This window comes from Natator depressus, chromosome 4, assembly GCF_965152275.1.
Source record: "Natator depressus isolate rNatDep1 chromosome 4, rNatDep2.hap1, whole genome shotgun sequence".
NCBI lineage: Eukaryota > Metazoa > Chordata > Testudines > Cheloniidae > Natator > Natator depressus.
Window position 1 is genome coordinate 140957236 of NC_134237.1, and position 16786 is coordinate 140974021.

The 16786-nt window shown below is 50.8% G+C and overlaps 1 protein-coding gene across 1 annotated transcript in view; it reads left to right on the top strand.

Annotated features, from left to right (window-relative positions):
* Positions 1-16786, top strand: part of LOC141986946 (dedicator of cytokinesis protein 2-like) — a 334430-nt gene that overhangs the window by 61769 nt on the left and 255875 nt on the right. The window contains exons 13-16 of the mRNA XM_074952036.1: positions 868-993; positions 5785-5909; positions 8889-8987; positions 10989-11061. Of these exons, the coding sequence (XP_074808137.1) occupies positions 868-993; positions 5785-5909; positions 8889-8987; positions 10989-11061 (423 nt within the window). The remainder of the gene's footprint in view (positions 1-867; positions 994-5784; positions 5910-8888; positions 8988-10988; positions 11062-16786) is intronic.

Here is a 16786-nt window from a genome sequence, read left to right on the forward strand (position 1 = left end):
TAAAGGATTGGAGATGGGGTAAGTGGGGTAGGTTGGGGGCTGTGATGATGTGGGTAAGCAAAATTGTAGATTTTGGAATTGGGGAGAGGAGCCCTACCCTATTCCTGCATCAGGGCCCTCTGGGGCTTTGTTATACCACTGAAGCCTGTCCACTGTACATGACTCTCAGACTTCATACACAAAGGCTTTGCAACATTTCCTAAATGGTCAGACGATGCATCTGATCTTCTGTGGAATATTGTTCAATAGCTGGATCCCTTTGGCAGAAAATGCTTTGTCCCCAGTTCTCACATACTTTGTCCTGGCTTTGTGATCTGCATTGTCTGACTGGGAAGGACTTGAGCACAGACTTGACGTGCTCACAGCAGACTGAGTGTGGAGAAGGTGGATAGCCAAATTCTGCACAAGATAGAACCTGCGTATCATTGTCACGTTCAGCTTCTGATTACAGTAAACCAGCCTGGCGGAGACAAATGCATGGATCACTGTTGCAAAGTCCTTGTCTGGGAGGAAGGGACGAAGTTTCCTAATGAGCTGGAGGGAGAGAACGCATTTTTGGAAATTGGTGCTACCAGGTCATCCAAGTTTAGTGAAGAGCCTACCAGGACCCCGAAACTTCACACCACTTGATAAGTGGGAGCTACACGCCTTCGATGGAGACAACTTTTCTCAGTTTAACACCATGGAAGCCACTTTCTAACATGGGGCCCTGAATAGCATGTCCTAGGACTGTGAAATGGACCTGTCTATGCAGAGATGGGGATAGACATCTACACTGGGGTGTGGGCTGAGCATTTGGTTGAGCTACCCACTGGACTCTATTTGGTCAAAGTACAGTCACATCCCTTTCCTCTCCTTCCTTTCCAGGGTTCTGGGTGTCTCTGAAAATGCTGTGGGGAGACCTGAATCAGGTGCGGAAAGATCATCCTCACTTGGTGGACCGCAGCACAGTTGTGGTCCGCAAGTTAGGCTTCCCAGAAATTATCATGCCAGGTGAGTGAAGAAGGCACCTCAGGCTAAGGTTAGTAAGTTTATCCTGATTCATCCTCAGCTACTGTCTCCCAAAGTCCTTGTGGCATTGGTCATTAATCCATGCTCCAGCTTTTAAGCAGTATCTTGGAGGAACCTTTTTAGTGTGCCAGCCCCTCAAGGGGACCCACTCTTCCTTAATGATAGGCCACACAGCCTCACCCACTCCAAGACTGAGCCTCTGCCTTCCAGCACTCCTGCTTCTCACTGCTCAGCAAGTCCAGCTGAGATAGACTCCTGGCCACTCTTCAGAGATGCATGCACCCCAGCAAGTATTTGTAGGGACACTCAAACAGCATTTTCAAAACAGAGTAGGATTTATTAGTCAAGTGGACACAGTCCTTAGGTTAGCACAGAGACATAAAGGTTAAAGCATCATGCAGTCTGGTCAAGCCACAATTCACCAGCCAAGCTGTAGTGAACTCCATATTCAGCCTCTGTCTCTCTCTCTCTGATCTTCTTAGTGGGTCCCAGTAGAGAGCAGCAAGCTTCTTCCAGAGCCACATTTTATTCGCTGTTGATCACCTCTCAGTCCTTAAAAAGAAAAGGAGTACTTGTGGCACCTTAGAGACTAACCAATTTATTTGAGCATAAGCTTTCGTGAGCTACAGCTCACTTCATCGGATGCATACTGTGGAAAATGTAGAAGATCTTTTTATATACACACAAAGCATGAAAAAATACCTCCTCCCACCCCACTCTCCTGCTGGTAATAGCTTATCTAAAGTGATCACTCTCCTTACAATGTGTATGATAATCAAGGTGGGCCATTTCCAGCACAAATCCAGGTTTTCTCACGCCCCCCCCCCCCCACACACACACAAACCCACTCTCCTGCTGGTAATAGCTTATCTAAAGTGACCACTCTCCTTACAATGTGTATGATAATCAAGGTGGGCCATTTCCAGCACAAATCCAGGGTTTAACAAGAACATCTGGGGGGGGGGGTACGGAAAAACAAGGGGAAATAGGTTACCTTGCATAATGACTTAGCCACTCCCAGTCTCTATTCAAGCCTAAGTTAATTGTATCCAATTTGCAAATGAATTCCAATTCAACAGTTTCTCGCTGGACTCTGGATTTGAAGTTTTTTTGTTGTAATATAGCAACTTTCATGTCTGTAATCGCGTGACCAGAGAGATTGAAGTGTTCTCCGACTGGTTTATGAATGTTATAATTCTTGACATCTGATTTGTGTCCATTTATTCTTTTATGTAGAGACTGTCCAGTTTGATCAATGTACATGGCAGAAGGGCATTGCTGGCACATGATGGCATAGATCACATTGGTGGATGTGCAGGTGAACGAGCCTCTGATAGTGTGGCTGATGTGATTAGGCCCTGTGATGGTGTCCCCTGAATAGATATGTGGGCACAGTTGGCAACGGGCTTTGTTGCAAGGATAGGTTCCTGGGTTAGTGGTTCTGTTGTGTGGTATGTGGTTGCTGGTGAGTATTTGCTTCAGGTTGGGGGGCTGTCTGGAGGCAAGGACTGGCCTGTCTCCCAAGATTTGTGAGAGTGATGGGTCATCCTTCAGGATAGGTTGTAGATCCTTAATAATGCGTTGGAGGGGTTTTAGTTGGGGGCTGAAGGTGACAGCTAGTGGCGTTCTGTTATTTTCTTTGTTAGGCCTGTCCTGTAGTAGGTGACTTCTGGGAACTCTTCTGGCTCTATCAATCTGTTGATACTACAGGACAGGCCTAACAAAGAACCCAACGTCTGCACCGCTGTGCACATGCCGCCACCGTCCCATTACCATGCTGCTCAGAGCGGCAGGAGCTCGCTGCTGCCCACGCGGTGGCATGGCTGCAGGGGAGGGGGGACAGCAGGGGAGGGGCCGGGGGCTAGCCTCCCCAGCTGGGAGCTCAAAGGCTGGGCCGGATGTGGCCCATGGGCCGTAGTTTGCCCACCTCTGCCTTAGAGGCTAACAAATTTATTTGAGCACAAGCTTTCGTGGGCTAAAGCCCACTTCCTCAGATGGCATGCAGTGGCATGCATATATACAGAGCATGCAGTGGAAAATACAGTAGGAAGATATATCTTCCTACTGTATTTTCCACTGCATGCATCTGAGGAAGTGGGCTTTAGCCCACGAAACCTTATGCTTTGTGTTTATATATATATACACACACACACACACAGAACATGAAAAAATGGGGGTTGCCATACCAACTCTTAATGAGACCAATCGATTAAAGTGGGCTATTATCAGCAGGAGAAAAATATGTTTTTTGTAGTGATAATCAGGATAGCCAATTTCAAACAGTTGACAAGAAGGTGAGAATAACAGTAGGGGGAAAATTAGCATGGGGAAATAGTTTTTAGTTAGTGTATAGACTCATCCACTCCCAGTCTTTATTCGAGCCTAATTTAATGGTGTCCAGTTTGCAGATTAATTCCAGTTCTGCTGTTTCTCGTTGGAGGCTGTTTTTGAAGTCTTTTTGTTGAATAATTGTGACTTTTAGGTCTGTAATGGAGTGTCCAGGGAAGTTGAAGTATTCTCTGACTGGTTTTTGAATGTTAGAATTCTTGACGTCTGATTTGTGTCCATTTATTCTTTTGCATAGAGACTGTCCGGTTTGGCCGATGTACATGGCAGAGGGGCATTGCTGGCACATGATGGCATATATCACATCGGTAGATGTGCAGGTGAACAAGCCTCTGATAGTGTGGCTGCTGTGATTAGGTCCTATGATGGTGTCCCTTGAATAGATATGTGGACACAGTTGGCAATAGGCTTTGTTGCAAGGATAGGTTCCTGGGTTAGTGTTTTTGTTGTGTGGTTGCTGGTGAGTATTTGCTTCAGGTTGGGGAGCTGTCTGTAAGCGAGGACTGGCCTGTCTCCCAAGAATCTGTGAGAATGAGGGATCGTCTTAGTCTGCCCTGAGAGCAAGCTTAATCATTCCCCCGCCCCTCCAGCCCTACTTCCCCAGGTAACAATGCAAAGCATAGGGGAAACTGAGGCACACATGGGCATCATAAAAATATTACAAAAAATTCCCACTTCATCATCACAACATCCTCCTGGATTTGCCTCCCCAGAGCAAGGGCTTTTGCCTACCACCTGCATGGGGGAGCAGGATCAATAGCCCGACTCTTTGTCCATCTAGTGCGCCTGTGTTACAGATCTGGTCAGGCTCTCTCTGCTGGCCACCCACCATATTCTTGGGAGGGGAATCCCATCTCTTGGATCCTCAAGTGTTTTAAGCTTCCAGAGTGTGACAGAGCCCAGGCACTATGCCAGTCTTGGGGGTTCCTAGGCAAACTCTGAGAGTGCAAACCCTCTGTCTAGCACTCCCTCAAAAGCTGTGACCACATGGTCCAGCAGCCTAACCCTCTGAAACCAGTGTTGATTCCTGCTGCCCTGTAGCTTAAACACATCCTCTTTCAGAATCCTACTGAAAACACCCTCTCTCAGAATCCCCCCAAAGACATGAGCCTTCTGGGTTACAGTTTAATTCTCTCAGGGCCATGTGGTAAGCATAGCATATAACACCTACAGACAGACTTCACACAGGTTCTAACACACAGATGGTCTTTATGTAATCATATGAGAAATACACAGGTCCATACAAAAATAATAAACCCTACATGCATTCCCCTGCCTTAGTTTCCACACCACTCCAGAGCATTCTTTGGGTTGGGGACCAAAATCCTTCTGCTCCAGTGCATGGCTTGTCCTAAAAAAAGTCTTCTTCTCTAGGTTATCATACCTCTTTTGACCTTGGCTAGTCCATGGCCTGTCTTCCTTCTGCCCAAACTTCCTGTGCGTTTCTCTCTAAGTTCCTGTTTATATGCCTCCCCACCCTACACCTCACTTTGTTCTGCCTTTTAGTAAATGTCCACCCTCTACTTCTCCCCTCCCTTCAGAGAGGTAAGGTAAAGTAAAACTGGTTTCCCCCAGGATGTAGTTACTTTTTAGCATAACAGTTGTGTGGTTGTACAGACAGATCCCCCAAATCATTGCAATCTGTCACTGCTCTGTGTGTGTGTGTGCGTGCGTGCGTGAGAGTGAATGGGGGATGCCTTATTCCCCTTTCTTCTCAGATGGAAGTTGGGCTCCTCCAAAGCATCCCAACACCTGCTAGACTGAACAGGCAACTGAAGTGGGATTTGCCAAATGGAAGAGAAGCCAGATCAGATCATGACTGGCAGTTACTGCAGTGGAACCAGAATTACTCTTCATGGGCCTACTGCTGCTAGCCCTTTAACATGTGAAAGGCCTTCGTCTTGGACACCCCAGAAGCACTGGGTATCTGGCACCTCAGCTGCACAGCGCAGAGGTTATTCTGATTCCTGCAGTTGAAGAATGGCCAAGCAGGTGGAGAGGGGAAATCAGACTGCCTGTCCTTATAGAGAGACCTACACTAGGAATTTGAGTGTGGCTGGCCTGCCAGCCACTCCTCTATTGAAAGGGGTAGGTGTAAGGGTGGAAATGAAGGGACCATATCAAAACACTAGTAAATGTGTAGTAGGAAACCATTTTTGCTGGTCTCAATGACTGGGAGTGGGCTGGGCTTAGTGGGACTTCTTGGCTCTAAATTCGAGGAATCTGTGAAACTGTAGGGGTGTGTGTGTGTGTGTGTGTGTGTGTGTGTGTGTTGAGAGGTTGTTTTCATTTTAACCAAAGCATTGGCCCATCCCTATGAATAGTCCTATGTGCTTTGAGGTAGGAGAGCATTGAAGGCTGCTGGGGCCACTGGTAGCAGCTCAGGCCTGACCTCACTGCAACCTCGCTGTGTGTGGCTCTCCCCAGGGGACATCAGGAACGACATTTACCTCACATTGGTGCAGGGTGAGTTTGACAAGGGGAACAAGAAGACGCAGAAGAACGTGGAGGTGACAGTGTGTGTCTGTGATGAGACTGGGAGCATGATGCAGGTGAGTGTGCCCCATACTGGCCTACTGGCTGTAGTGTAGTGGGAGCCATGGGGTAGTGAGTGCAGGGAAAGGGGAAAACCCAAATCTTGTGGGATTAAACCTGACTGTGCCAGCGCTACTTGACTCCTCACTCCTTTGGAGATGACTCAGGAGGAGCCAGGCATCCTTGGGTTAACTCCATGGACTTCAGAAGTGCTATGTAGAACCAAGCCAATGGGAAAGTGCTGGATCTGGATCTGAACTACACAGACCAGGCACACAGACCTGTCTGGAAGCAGTTTTGCAGTAGTGCTCAGAGGCAATTACCACCTAGAAAGTCTTTGCCAGCTCCTTCACTGCAGGTGGTTGGGGTGTTCTTGGCAGATCACTCCTGAGGGGACTGAGGCTCTTGAAATGGACCTTCAAAATGGGCTTTGCCTCTAAATTTGAATCCATCCTGCATTGTCAAACATTGCTTAGAACAGGAACCAGGCTCTGCCATCACTGTCTGTCTTGAGCTACTCTTTGGATATTCTCTGTGTTGTTAAGTCCCATGTGTTTTCCCTCTAAGAACTGTTTGACAGAGGGATTCTTTTGATTGGTCCCCTTTATATGGTCCTTCAGCGGCCCAGTGACATACATTCCATGGCAGATGCTTTGGTTTCATTCTTAACACACCTCAGATATTTCCAGCTTCATTTCTGAATAACTTTGGCGTTAAAAGAAAAAAGAAAAGGAGTACTTGTGGCACCTTAGAGACTAACCAGTTTATTTGAGCATGAGCTTTCGTGAGCTACAGCTCACTTCATCGGATGCATAGCATATTGTGGAAACTGCAGAAGACATTATATACACACAGAGACCATGAAACAAAACTTCCTCCCACCCCACTGTCCTGCTCGTAACAGCTTATCTTAACGTAACAGCGTTAAGGGGTTGCTGAACTTTCTGAAAAATCTCAGCATTTGTTTATAAATTCAATCCATCTGATACCTAGTATTTTCCGGAGGCATTTGCTTTTGGAGGCATTTAGACATCTGTCTGTACTTTTAGTGGGTTTCCAGCTTTCACATCCATATGTTAAAATGGAAATAATATTTGAGTTGAAGATTTGTAGTTTGGTCTTTATATTGTAGATTTTTGATGACTAAATCCTGTTTTAAGCTGGTGAATGCAGCTGGTGCCTTGCTAATTCACCTCCAAAACCAGAGCCAAAAAGTCTGTGAGAAGGGAAAGAGGAGAATCAGCTTCTTGTAGGGCTTGTCAGAGCCATTCAAGGCCCTCCAGCCTGTCCTCAGATGCTCCTTGGATGTGCATGGTCCTATCCCCACAACATGTGTGTTAGAGACTCCAAATGCCAGAGCAGAGGGAGAGGCTTTGGGTGCTGCAGAAGTGAAATGTGGCTTGGCAGCTCCAGGAAAGGCTCATTTAGGGGAAGAGCACAAGGAAGTGCACAGGTAAGGGAAGGAGATTGTGCTCTTGCTCAGGCCAAGCCCTGGAGTTGCTCCTGACAGTACATTGACTCTTGTCCTTACTCATTCCCCAGACGTTTGCTTTTATTTCTAATTAAACTCTCAGCTGATACATTGGATGTAGGCTTGTTAATAATCCAGAGATGCAATCTCTTCTCCCACCCCAGTCTCTCTTTCTCTCTCTCTCTGTGATAATGATTTTCCCATGTTACAACAAGACTTGAATCTTGAAAGCTCTCTGGAGGGTCGTTTAGAAGACCTTGGAAGACTGGAGCCAGCTCTGCAGTTAGAGAGGGCATTCCAGCCTAGCAGGGCAGCTTCACTGTAGCCCCATTCACCCTCAGCTGTGGGGCTCTGTCATGGTGTGTATCACTCACCGGTGGACTGGTGCCTCCTCCTTGTCATTCTGGGGATTAGCTCGAGGCAGACTTCCCCATCTGCAGTCTGCACCCCATTCCTCCTTCCCTGCAGCCTCTGTCGCAAGTGTCAGGAACTGCAGCGTCCTCTTTGGGGCTTGGCCCTCTGGCTGTGTCATTATCCATGTTCCCCCTTCCGGGAAGGTTTAGCTCCTCAGTAGTCCAGCCACTTCCCCAGTGGTATCTGCAGTCAGTTGTCCTGCCACTTCCCCAGTGGTGAATGGGGGGGACCCAGGCCCCCCCACTACTCCAGATCCCAGCCCAGGGATCCTCTGAACTGCAGTCCCGTACTGCATTCCTTTGCCATTGCTATCACTGCAATTCCCCGGGCCGCTTCCCCAGGACCACAGCACCCTCCTCAGTCTCAGCAGCCTGGCTGGAGCGCCTTCTCTTTTCCCCGGGTTCCTGCCTACACTGCTCTGTCCAAGGTGCTACAGGGTTGCAGCCTACTTGAGGCACAGCCTACTCAAGGCACAGTCTTCCCTCCTCAAGCTCCAGGGAGCCACTGACGCTTCTCTGCCCTGCGGCTCTTCTTATATGGGCCTGCTGGGCCCTGATTTGCTGCTCCTCATAGCCCCTTTCCTTTTGGCTGCTTTCTGCACAGCCTCCCTAGGGCTCTATTAACCCCTTACTAGTTAGTGTGGGATGGATGCCCCATCACAGGCTCTCACTGGGAAGTGCGGCCCAGGACAGGCAATGGTAATTCAGTGCAGAGTGGCACAGCTATAACAAGGACTATGCGTGCCAGGCTGACAGAACAGGGAGGGCAGTGGGGCTGCCTGTTTGTGCAGGATGGCACAGCCGGTGGGTGGGAAGGAGACCATGCTGTGGGTGGGCAGTTAGAAGCCACCAGATGGGATGGTAAAGGCTAGAATGGGCTGGCACAGTCATGGAGCTTAGCATGCTATGACAGGTTGGTGCAGCCAGGGGAATGGGGTACGAGCTGGCTGGCCTGTTGGTCAGCTTGCAGTATTTCTGTTCTTAATGGTTGATTTCCATGTCTGTGGCAGAAATGCTGCAGCTCTGAATTGCTTGGATGCAGGAAAACTGTTTGCCTAGTAATCATAAAAGCTCATCACTAATTGACTCTCCCCTGGCTGTCCACTTCCCAGAATGTGATTTTCCCGGGTGCTGGTGACAAGCCTTCAAGTGAATATCGTTCTGTGGTCTATTACCAGCAGCGGCAACAGCGGTGGATGGAGACAATGAAGGTCTGTTTGAACTTCCTCATGCTTTGGAGGTGGTTGGGGAGGGGATCAGCTGTGATTGGGATCTTGGATATGAAACTGCAACCTGAGCTGGCTGGGTACCACGTGTGCGGTCTGCTCTGACCAGACTCTGCCTGTATGGCTCCATGTCTAGTTGGCAGCCGGTGTCAAGTGGAGTGCCCCAGGGGTCGGTCCTGGGGCCGGTTTTGTTCAATATCTTCATAAATGATCTGGAGGATGGTGTGGATTGCACTCTCAGCAAATTTGCAGATGATACTAAACTGGGAGGAGTGGTAGATACGCTGGAGGGGAGGGATAGGATACAGAAGGACCTAGACAAATTGGAGGATTGGGCCAAAAGAAACCTGATGCGGTTCAATAAGGATAAGTGCAGGGTCCTGCACTTAGGACGGAAGAACCCAATGCACAGCTACAGACTAGGGACCGAATGGCTAGGCAGCAGTTCTGCGGAAAAGGACCTAGGGGTTACAGTGGACGAGAAGCTGGATATGAGTCAGCAGTGTGCCCTTGTTGCCAAGAAGGCCAATGGCATTTTGGGCTGTATAAGTAGGGGCATAGCGAGCAGATCGAGGGACGTGATCGTTCCCCTCTATTCGACATTGGTGAGGCCTCATCTGGAGTACTGTGTCCAGTTTTTGGCCCCACACTACAAGAAGGACGTGGATAAATTGGAGAGAGTCCAGCGAAGGGCAACAAAAATGATTAGGGGTCTGGAACACATGACTTATGAGGAGAGGCTGAGGATCTGGGATTGTTTAGTCTGCGGAAGAGAAGAATGAGGGGGGATTTGATAGCTGCTTTCAACTACCTGAGAGGTGGTTCCAGAGAGGATGGTTCTAGACTATTCTCAGAGGTAGAAGATGGCAGGACAAGGAGTAATGGTCTCAAGTTGCAGTGGGGGAGGTTTAGGTTGGATATTAGGAAAAACTTTTTCACTAAGAGGGTGGTGAAACACTGGAATGCGTTACCTAGGGAGGTGGTAGAATCTCCTTCCTTGGAGGTTTTTAAGGTCAGGCTTGACAAAGCCTTGGCTGGGATGATTTGATTGGGGATTGGTCCTGCTTTGAGCAGGGGGTTGGACTAGATGACCTCCTGAGGTCCCTTCCAACCCTGATATTCTATGATTCTGTCTCCTCCTGACTCACACAGAGGCTAGGCAGAGCTGTGAAGAACATCTGACTGCTAAGAATTACAGTTCTCATATTTCTCCTGTGCAAGGAGAATGAACAGCCTGAGGGAGTCTCCTCTGCCCAGAGAAATCCCTCCCCAATGAGCAAAGTTCATAGCATCCCATGCAAACAGAGGAGGGAAGAGGTCAGCTCTGAGACTGAATATTGCTTAATGATCCACTGTATGGAGAACAGGGGTGATCATACAGCTCAGTCCATAGAGGGAGCTGTGACACAAGAGCAAATCCCACATTCATAGAGACAAACATCCATTGTGTCCGTGGGAGCTCCTTTTCTCAAGGCCCTGAAGTCTTGAGAGCGAGGGGAGTAACAGAAGCTGCATAGATCAGTTCTGCACTCCATAGGCAATTCCACAGCACTGCCTGAACCCCCTGTGTCTTGCCCCAGCCTGCTGTCCTCAGTGAAACCTGGCTTGCATTCTCTAGGAATTCAGCCCCACTCATGAATGGGAGTATGGCTACATATCGTTATAGGTGGATATGCACACAGGCATACAGACTTACACAAAGATGCCAGGGTACCTCCATATGCACATGTGGACATGCATGCACAGACACATCCAGGTATGGACACAGGCACACACATGTATGCACAGCCGCGCGCACACAGATGGATGTGCACAGACAGACACATGTTCAGATCTCTACACTTTACTAGTTAAAAGCAGAGTGGGGTTCTGGATTGAGCATCTTAATCCATGGTTGACCTTTGGCTCTATCAAAGCTTAGGTCCTCTGATGCACCTATGACTTGGCCTATTCCCTCCTGTGCTAATGCTGACTCTTCTCTCCTAGATTGCCGTTCCCATTGAGGATGTCCACAGGACCCATCTGAGATTCACCTTCAGGCACCGCTCTTCCAGTGACTGTAAGTTTTCCTTCTGCTTCTGATCTTGTTCTGTTAGTGGTCCAAGCAAGGGCTAGGGCCTCTCCTCTAGAGTCAGTCTGCAGGACTGAAAAAATCATATGGTAGCACAGGGTGGGCAGTAGCACGTGGTTTTGGCTGGGACAGCTTTGCAAGGCTTCCCAGCTGCAGGGAGGAAGCACTGCAACTGCTATGCAGCCCCCAACTGCTTCTGTGCGGCCTGACCTGTCCCTTCTCCACAGTGATTCTCGTCCTCAGGAGTTCTTTGACTAGATGCAGCTGTGTATTCCACACAGGTGGGCACATGCACAGTGCACCAGAGCTGGAGAATTTTGCTTAGCAGTACTCATGGGGCTGGGGCAGCATTCATGCCTTGTGATTATAACCCCTCCTCTGGCTATATGAGGCGGCAGTGGTCTGACTCCCCTCCATTCCTTCTCACTGCCCATGGCTGGAGTCCAAGCCCTGTGTGGTTTTCACCTCACAGTCCCTTCTCAGTTACTGAGAGTTTTCTATGTATATCGTTTTCATAGTTGTATAGCTAGTTAGTACCCTTGTTAGTATTAGTAAGTTAGTTGTCCTGGATAATGCCCTCACCAGGGTTCAAACACTGTCCATTGTGTGTGCGTGGAGGGAAGTGCGGGGGGTGATACCCATTAGTGATCCCCTCACAAGGTGTTTGCTCTGTTTGGGCGAGAGTTTGATTTGTAAATCGTTCTAGAAGGACTCAGGTGGCTAGAGACCTTTGCCTGAAGCAGCACCTCCTCAAGCAGGCCATGAGGACTGTTTCAGTACCAAGGCTTGAATCAGATCAGCAGTCACCCTCAGGTTCAGTTCTATGTTCCAGGGCTAGTGTCTCTCCCAGGAGACAGGGGAGCCATTTGCCTCCTCAAGTGCACTGAAGAAAAGATCTCATAAGACCAATCGGTACCACTCCAGGTCTTGTGGAGATTCTTCCTCTTCCTCTAAGAAGAGTATGGACCGGCCTCATGCTACTACCGGCATGTGGGATGGAGCAGGTCCTTCAAATTGCTGCCTGGTACTGCCTAGAGATGTGCACGCACCTGTACTGTTGACTCTGGTTCCAGCCCTGGGATGTCTGTTGAGTCTGGTACTGATGACAGTGATGCCAGCACCAGCTCTCTCCATGTCAGTGGCTTACCTGTTGGCAGCAGATCTACTCTGTCTATTGGTTCTGGACTCCTCGGCACTGACATTGTCTTGGTGGAAGATCCCATTTTTGATGCCGGCTCTGTCTGCTGCGTCAGCACTGCTGCTGACCTCAGTACTGGCACCGCTCCCGGCACTGGATGCAACTATGATGTATTTGGCTCTGGTTGTGCCAGTTCCATCATCGGCACCAGTACCTCTTTCTTGCTGGGTAGCAAATGAGTTGGACCAATTGCTTGTGCCATCGGAGCTAGCTCCACCACTGTCCCCAGAGACCTGGGGCTTCTCAGGATCCAAGTCAGGGTCCTCCTCCCACTCACCATCACCTGATATGTGTTGAAGACCATTCTCAGAGCAACATTGCTATTGAGACTGGTAGTCAGGACAGGGGCCCCTGGCCTGAGGCCTACTGGTCACCAATGCCCTACCTGTATCCCCAGTGGCCTCACTGGACTCTATGGGATGCTCCGTGGTCTTGGAAGTCACACTCCTCATCCTGTTCCAGAGCAACATCACTGGGCACATCGGTGGCTGCGGTCGTGGATCCACTGCAAGCTGAGGCATCGGTTTGCTTCCCCTCTCGGGGCCTCCGAAGTTGTTCCACCCAGGTCCAACAATTCAGGGGCAGGACCCATCCCTAGCGCAGCTGCCCGCTTCATCGTCATCCCCTGACAATTCAGTGTTACCAGGCTCCTCTTGTACCTTGGTGCCCGAGGATTTCAAGGCCTACCAGGACCTTCTGTAGCGTGTGGCTGCTACCTTGGGCAGAGTTTCTGAAGGAAAATATTTACAAACTACTGGTGTGATAAAGTTCCTCCTCTGCCTTGGTGGGTCCTGCATTTATTGGTGGATTTGTTTGCCTCAGAGATTCACGGCAGCCCTCACTTTGGCCGCTCTCGTGGCTCAAATCTGCCGTTCACTCAGATATCCTCATCACTGGCCAGCATGGGGAAGAAGAGAAGAACAACCCCCGCAGTCTCTGCTGATTAACCATGTGGGTCGGGGAACAGCCCAGAGACCTCCCCTCTGGTGGAACCCACAGTCCAGGTCAACTCCTCCTGTGTCTGATCAGGAGTTGGGAGGTTTGGGGGAACCCGGGCCTGCCCTCTGCTCCAGGTTCCAGCCCAGGGCCCTGTGGATTGCAGCTGTCTAGAGTGCCTCCTGTAATAGCTGCATGACTGCTACAACTCCCTGGGCTACTTCCCCATGGCCTCCTCCCAACACCTTCTTTATCCTCACCATAGGACCTTCCTCCTGGTGTCTGGTAATGCTTGTACTCCTTAGTCCTCCAGCAGCACGTCCTCTCACTCCCAGCTCCTTACACACCTTTCCCAAAGGGAAGGGAGGTCCTTTTTAAACCCAGGTGCCCTGATTAGCCAGCCTGTCATAATTGATTCTAGCAGCTTCTTCTTAATTGGCTCCAGGTGTCCTAATTAGCCTGCCTGCCTTAACTGGTTCCAGCAAGTTCCTGCTTGTTCTGGAACTGCCCGTTACCTTACCCAGGGAACAGCGATCTACTTAATCTGGGACTAATATATCTGCCTTCTATCACTCTTCTGTATCCACTGACTCCCTTGACGCCTTTGAGGAGCGGTGGGCGCTGTCCGGGGTCCTCTGCTCGGTGTCCCCGTCCGGTTCCCTTCTTTTGACCCTTTGACCGCACTCCCGTCCCTGTTCTTCATTAGTTGTCCCCCGTAATTATTGGGGGGATCCTTTAGCAGTGGGCGAGCTTTGCCCGCCCACTTCCTGGATCCCAAAAGGGATCACTCTTCTGTAGCCCTCAGGCCTCATACCAGGCCTCTGATACATGGGCTTATGTTTCAGGCCCTCTTCCTAGTACACCTGCAAATGAGTATTGTGAACCGGCAGGCATTGATATCCAAGTACAATTTTATTAATTGGACAGCTATGTCTAAATTTGTAGAACAGTTACTTGAAGTCTTCAGGGAGGAATTTTGAGTGCTGATAGCTGAGTGCTGTTTGGTGGCCAAGACATCCTTCCAATCAGTTTTGGACATGGCTGATACATCGGCCAGAGCAGAGGTGGGCAAACTACGGCCCGCAGGCCACATCTGGCCTGCAGGACCATCCTGCCTGGCCCCTGAGCTCCTGGCTGGGGAGGCTAGCCCCCAGCCCCTCCTCTGCTGTCCTCCCTCCCCCCGCAGCATCAGCGCGCTGCTCTGCCAGCGCTCTGGCCCGCTGCTCCTGCCGGGCAGTGTGGCGGCATGGCTGGCTCCGGCATGGTAAGGGGGCAGGGAGTGGTGGGTCCAGGGGGGCAGTCAGGGGACAGGGGGAAGTTGGATGGGGCGGAGGTTCTGGGTGGGGGTGGTCAGGAAATGAGGAACAGTGGGGACTGGATAGGCGTGGGAGTCCTGGAGGGCCTGTCGGGGGCGGGGGTGTGGATAGGGGTCGGGGCAGTGAGGGAGCAGGGGGGGTTGGATGGGTCAGGGGTCCTGGGGGGGGATAGTCAGGGGACGAGGAGCAGGGAGCAGTTGGATGGGGCAGAGGTTTTGGCAGGGGGCAGTCAGGGGATGGGGAACAGAGGGGGTTGGATAGGCGTTGGAGTCTCAGGGGGCCTGTCAGGGGTCCCGGAAGGGAGCTGTCAGACGACAAGGAGCGGGGGATGGGTTGGGGATTCTGAGGGGGGCAGTCAGGGGGCGGGAAGTGGGAGGGGGCAGATGGGGGCAGGGGCCAGGCTGTTGGGGAGGCACAGCCTTCCTTACCTGGCCCTCCATATAGCTTTGCAACCCCAATGTGGCCCTCGGGCCAAAAAGTTTGCCCACCCAGGGGCCAGAGTTATGGCCTCAGTAGTAACCATGAAAAGGGTGTCTTGGCTGCAAAATTTGGCCATTGCTCCCAATGTGCTGCAGACTCTTGAGGACCTACCCTTTGGTGGTTGAGTGCTTTTTTCAGATAAGACTGCTGAAACCTTGCACTTGTTTAAAGACTCAAGAGCTCTCTGGGAGTATATACTCCAGAGGTGCGGAGGCACCATTTTGACAGCAGCAGCATCAACAGTACTGCCCACAACGCTCCTTTGGGCAGTCCTTCCCTTCCCTGAGGCAGTGAGACTACCGGAGAAAGGCCTTTGGGTTCTGGGTTCAGCCAGTTGACTTGTCCTCCCCTGGCATTTACCCAGAAGCTGGGAATGGGTGACAGAGGATGGATCACTTGATGATTACCTGCTCTGTTCATTCCTTCTCAAGCACCTGGCATTGGCCAGTGTCGGAAGACAGGATACTGGGCTAGATGGACCTTTGGTCTGACCCAATCTGGCCGTTCTTATGTTCGTATGTTATTACCAAGCACTGGTTTTGACTTATACGTCCAGGACAGCATTGCAGTTGTGACTTCTATATCCCCGTCCCCGCCTTCAGCTCGTTTTCATGCTAATTGGGGCTCAATTACCACTGACAGCTGGGTCCTGAGCACCTTCAGATTGGGTTATGCCATCCTGTTCCTTTCTGTCCCTCCTCCTCACCCACTACCCTGTCTCTCTTCAGGGACCCTTCTCACAAGACACTGCTCCTTGAGCAGGTTCAGTCTCTACTAGCATTAGGCGCTGTGGAGGAGCTCCCTCAGCCGGGGCGGCAGGTTTGTATAATTTTTGGTGGTGCCCAGAACGGGTCCAAGTCTTGCCCCCACACACCTGCCTAAGGCTCTGGGAGGGACTTTGGGTGTGGGAGGGGTTTGAGGTGCAGGCTCTGGGAGGGAGTTTGGTTGCGGGGGGCAGGCTCTGGGCTGGGGCAGGGGGTTGGGGTGTGGGAGAGGATGAGGGGTGTGGTGCTTACATTGGGTGGCTCCTGAAAGCGACCTGCACACCCCTCTGGCAGCAGCTCCTAGGCGGGGGGCCGGGAGGTCTCAGCGTGCCGCTGCCCACAGGCACCGCCCCCGCAGCTCCCATTGGCCGCAGTTCCTGGCCAATGGGAGCTGCGGAATTGGCGCTTGAGGCAGGGGCAGCGTGTGGAGACACTCCCCCCCCGGTGCCGTAGACCCGTTCCGGCTGCTTCCAGCAGTGGCGCGGAGCCAGTTTAGCCTCGCTGCGCTGTTGGTGATGGTGGTGGCAGGGGAGGCGAGGGGAAGAGACCCAGCCCCAAACATTGGTGGAGCCAGGCCCCCAGACCATGAATATTCCTGGAGCACGGACACCACAAGCCCATATAACTCGCTGCCCCTGGCATCAGGGCGAAGGGTTTTATTTCCGGTACTTTCTGGTTCCCCAATCCAAAGGAGGGGTGAGACCTAGGCTTGGTCTCCACAACCTCAACAAATATATCAGATACACGATATTCCAGGTGATCACAATCCTCCCACATTAAATCAGAATGACTGGTTTGCTGCTCTGGACCTTCAGGACACTTCCTTTCAGGGGCTGATTCTTCCGAGCCACAGACGGTTTCTCCAGTTCATTATCAGTATGCAGTAATCCCCTTTGGCCTTCTCTCTGTATGGTTATAGTGATAGCCTACCTCATGAAAGGGGAAATTCATATCTTCCTGTACCTGGGCAATTGGTTACTGAAGGGCAAGTCCAGGGAAGAAGTTCAGTCTCGCGTACA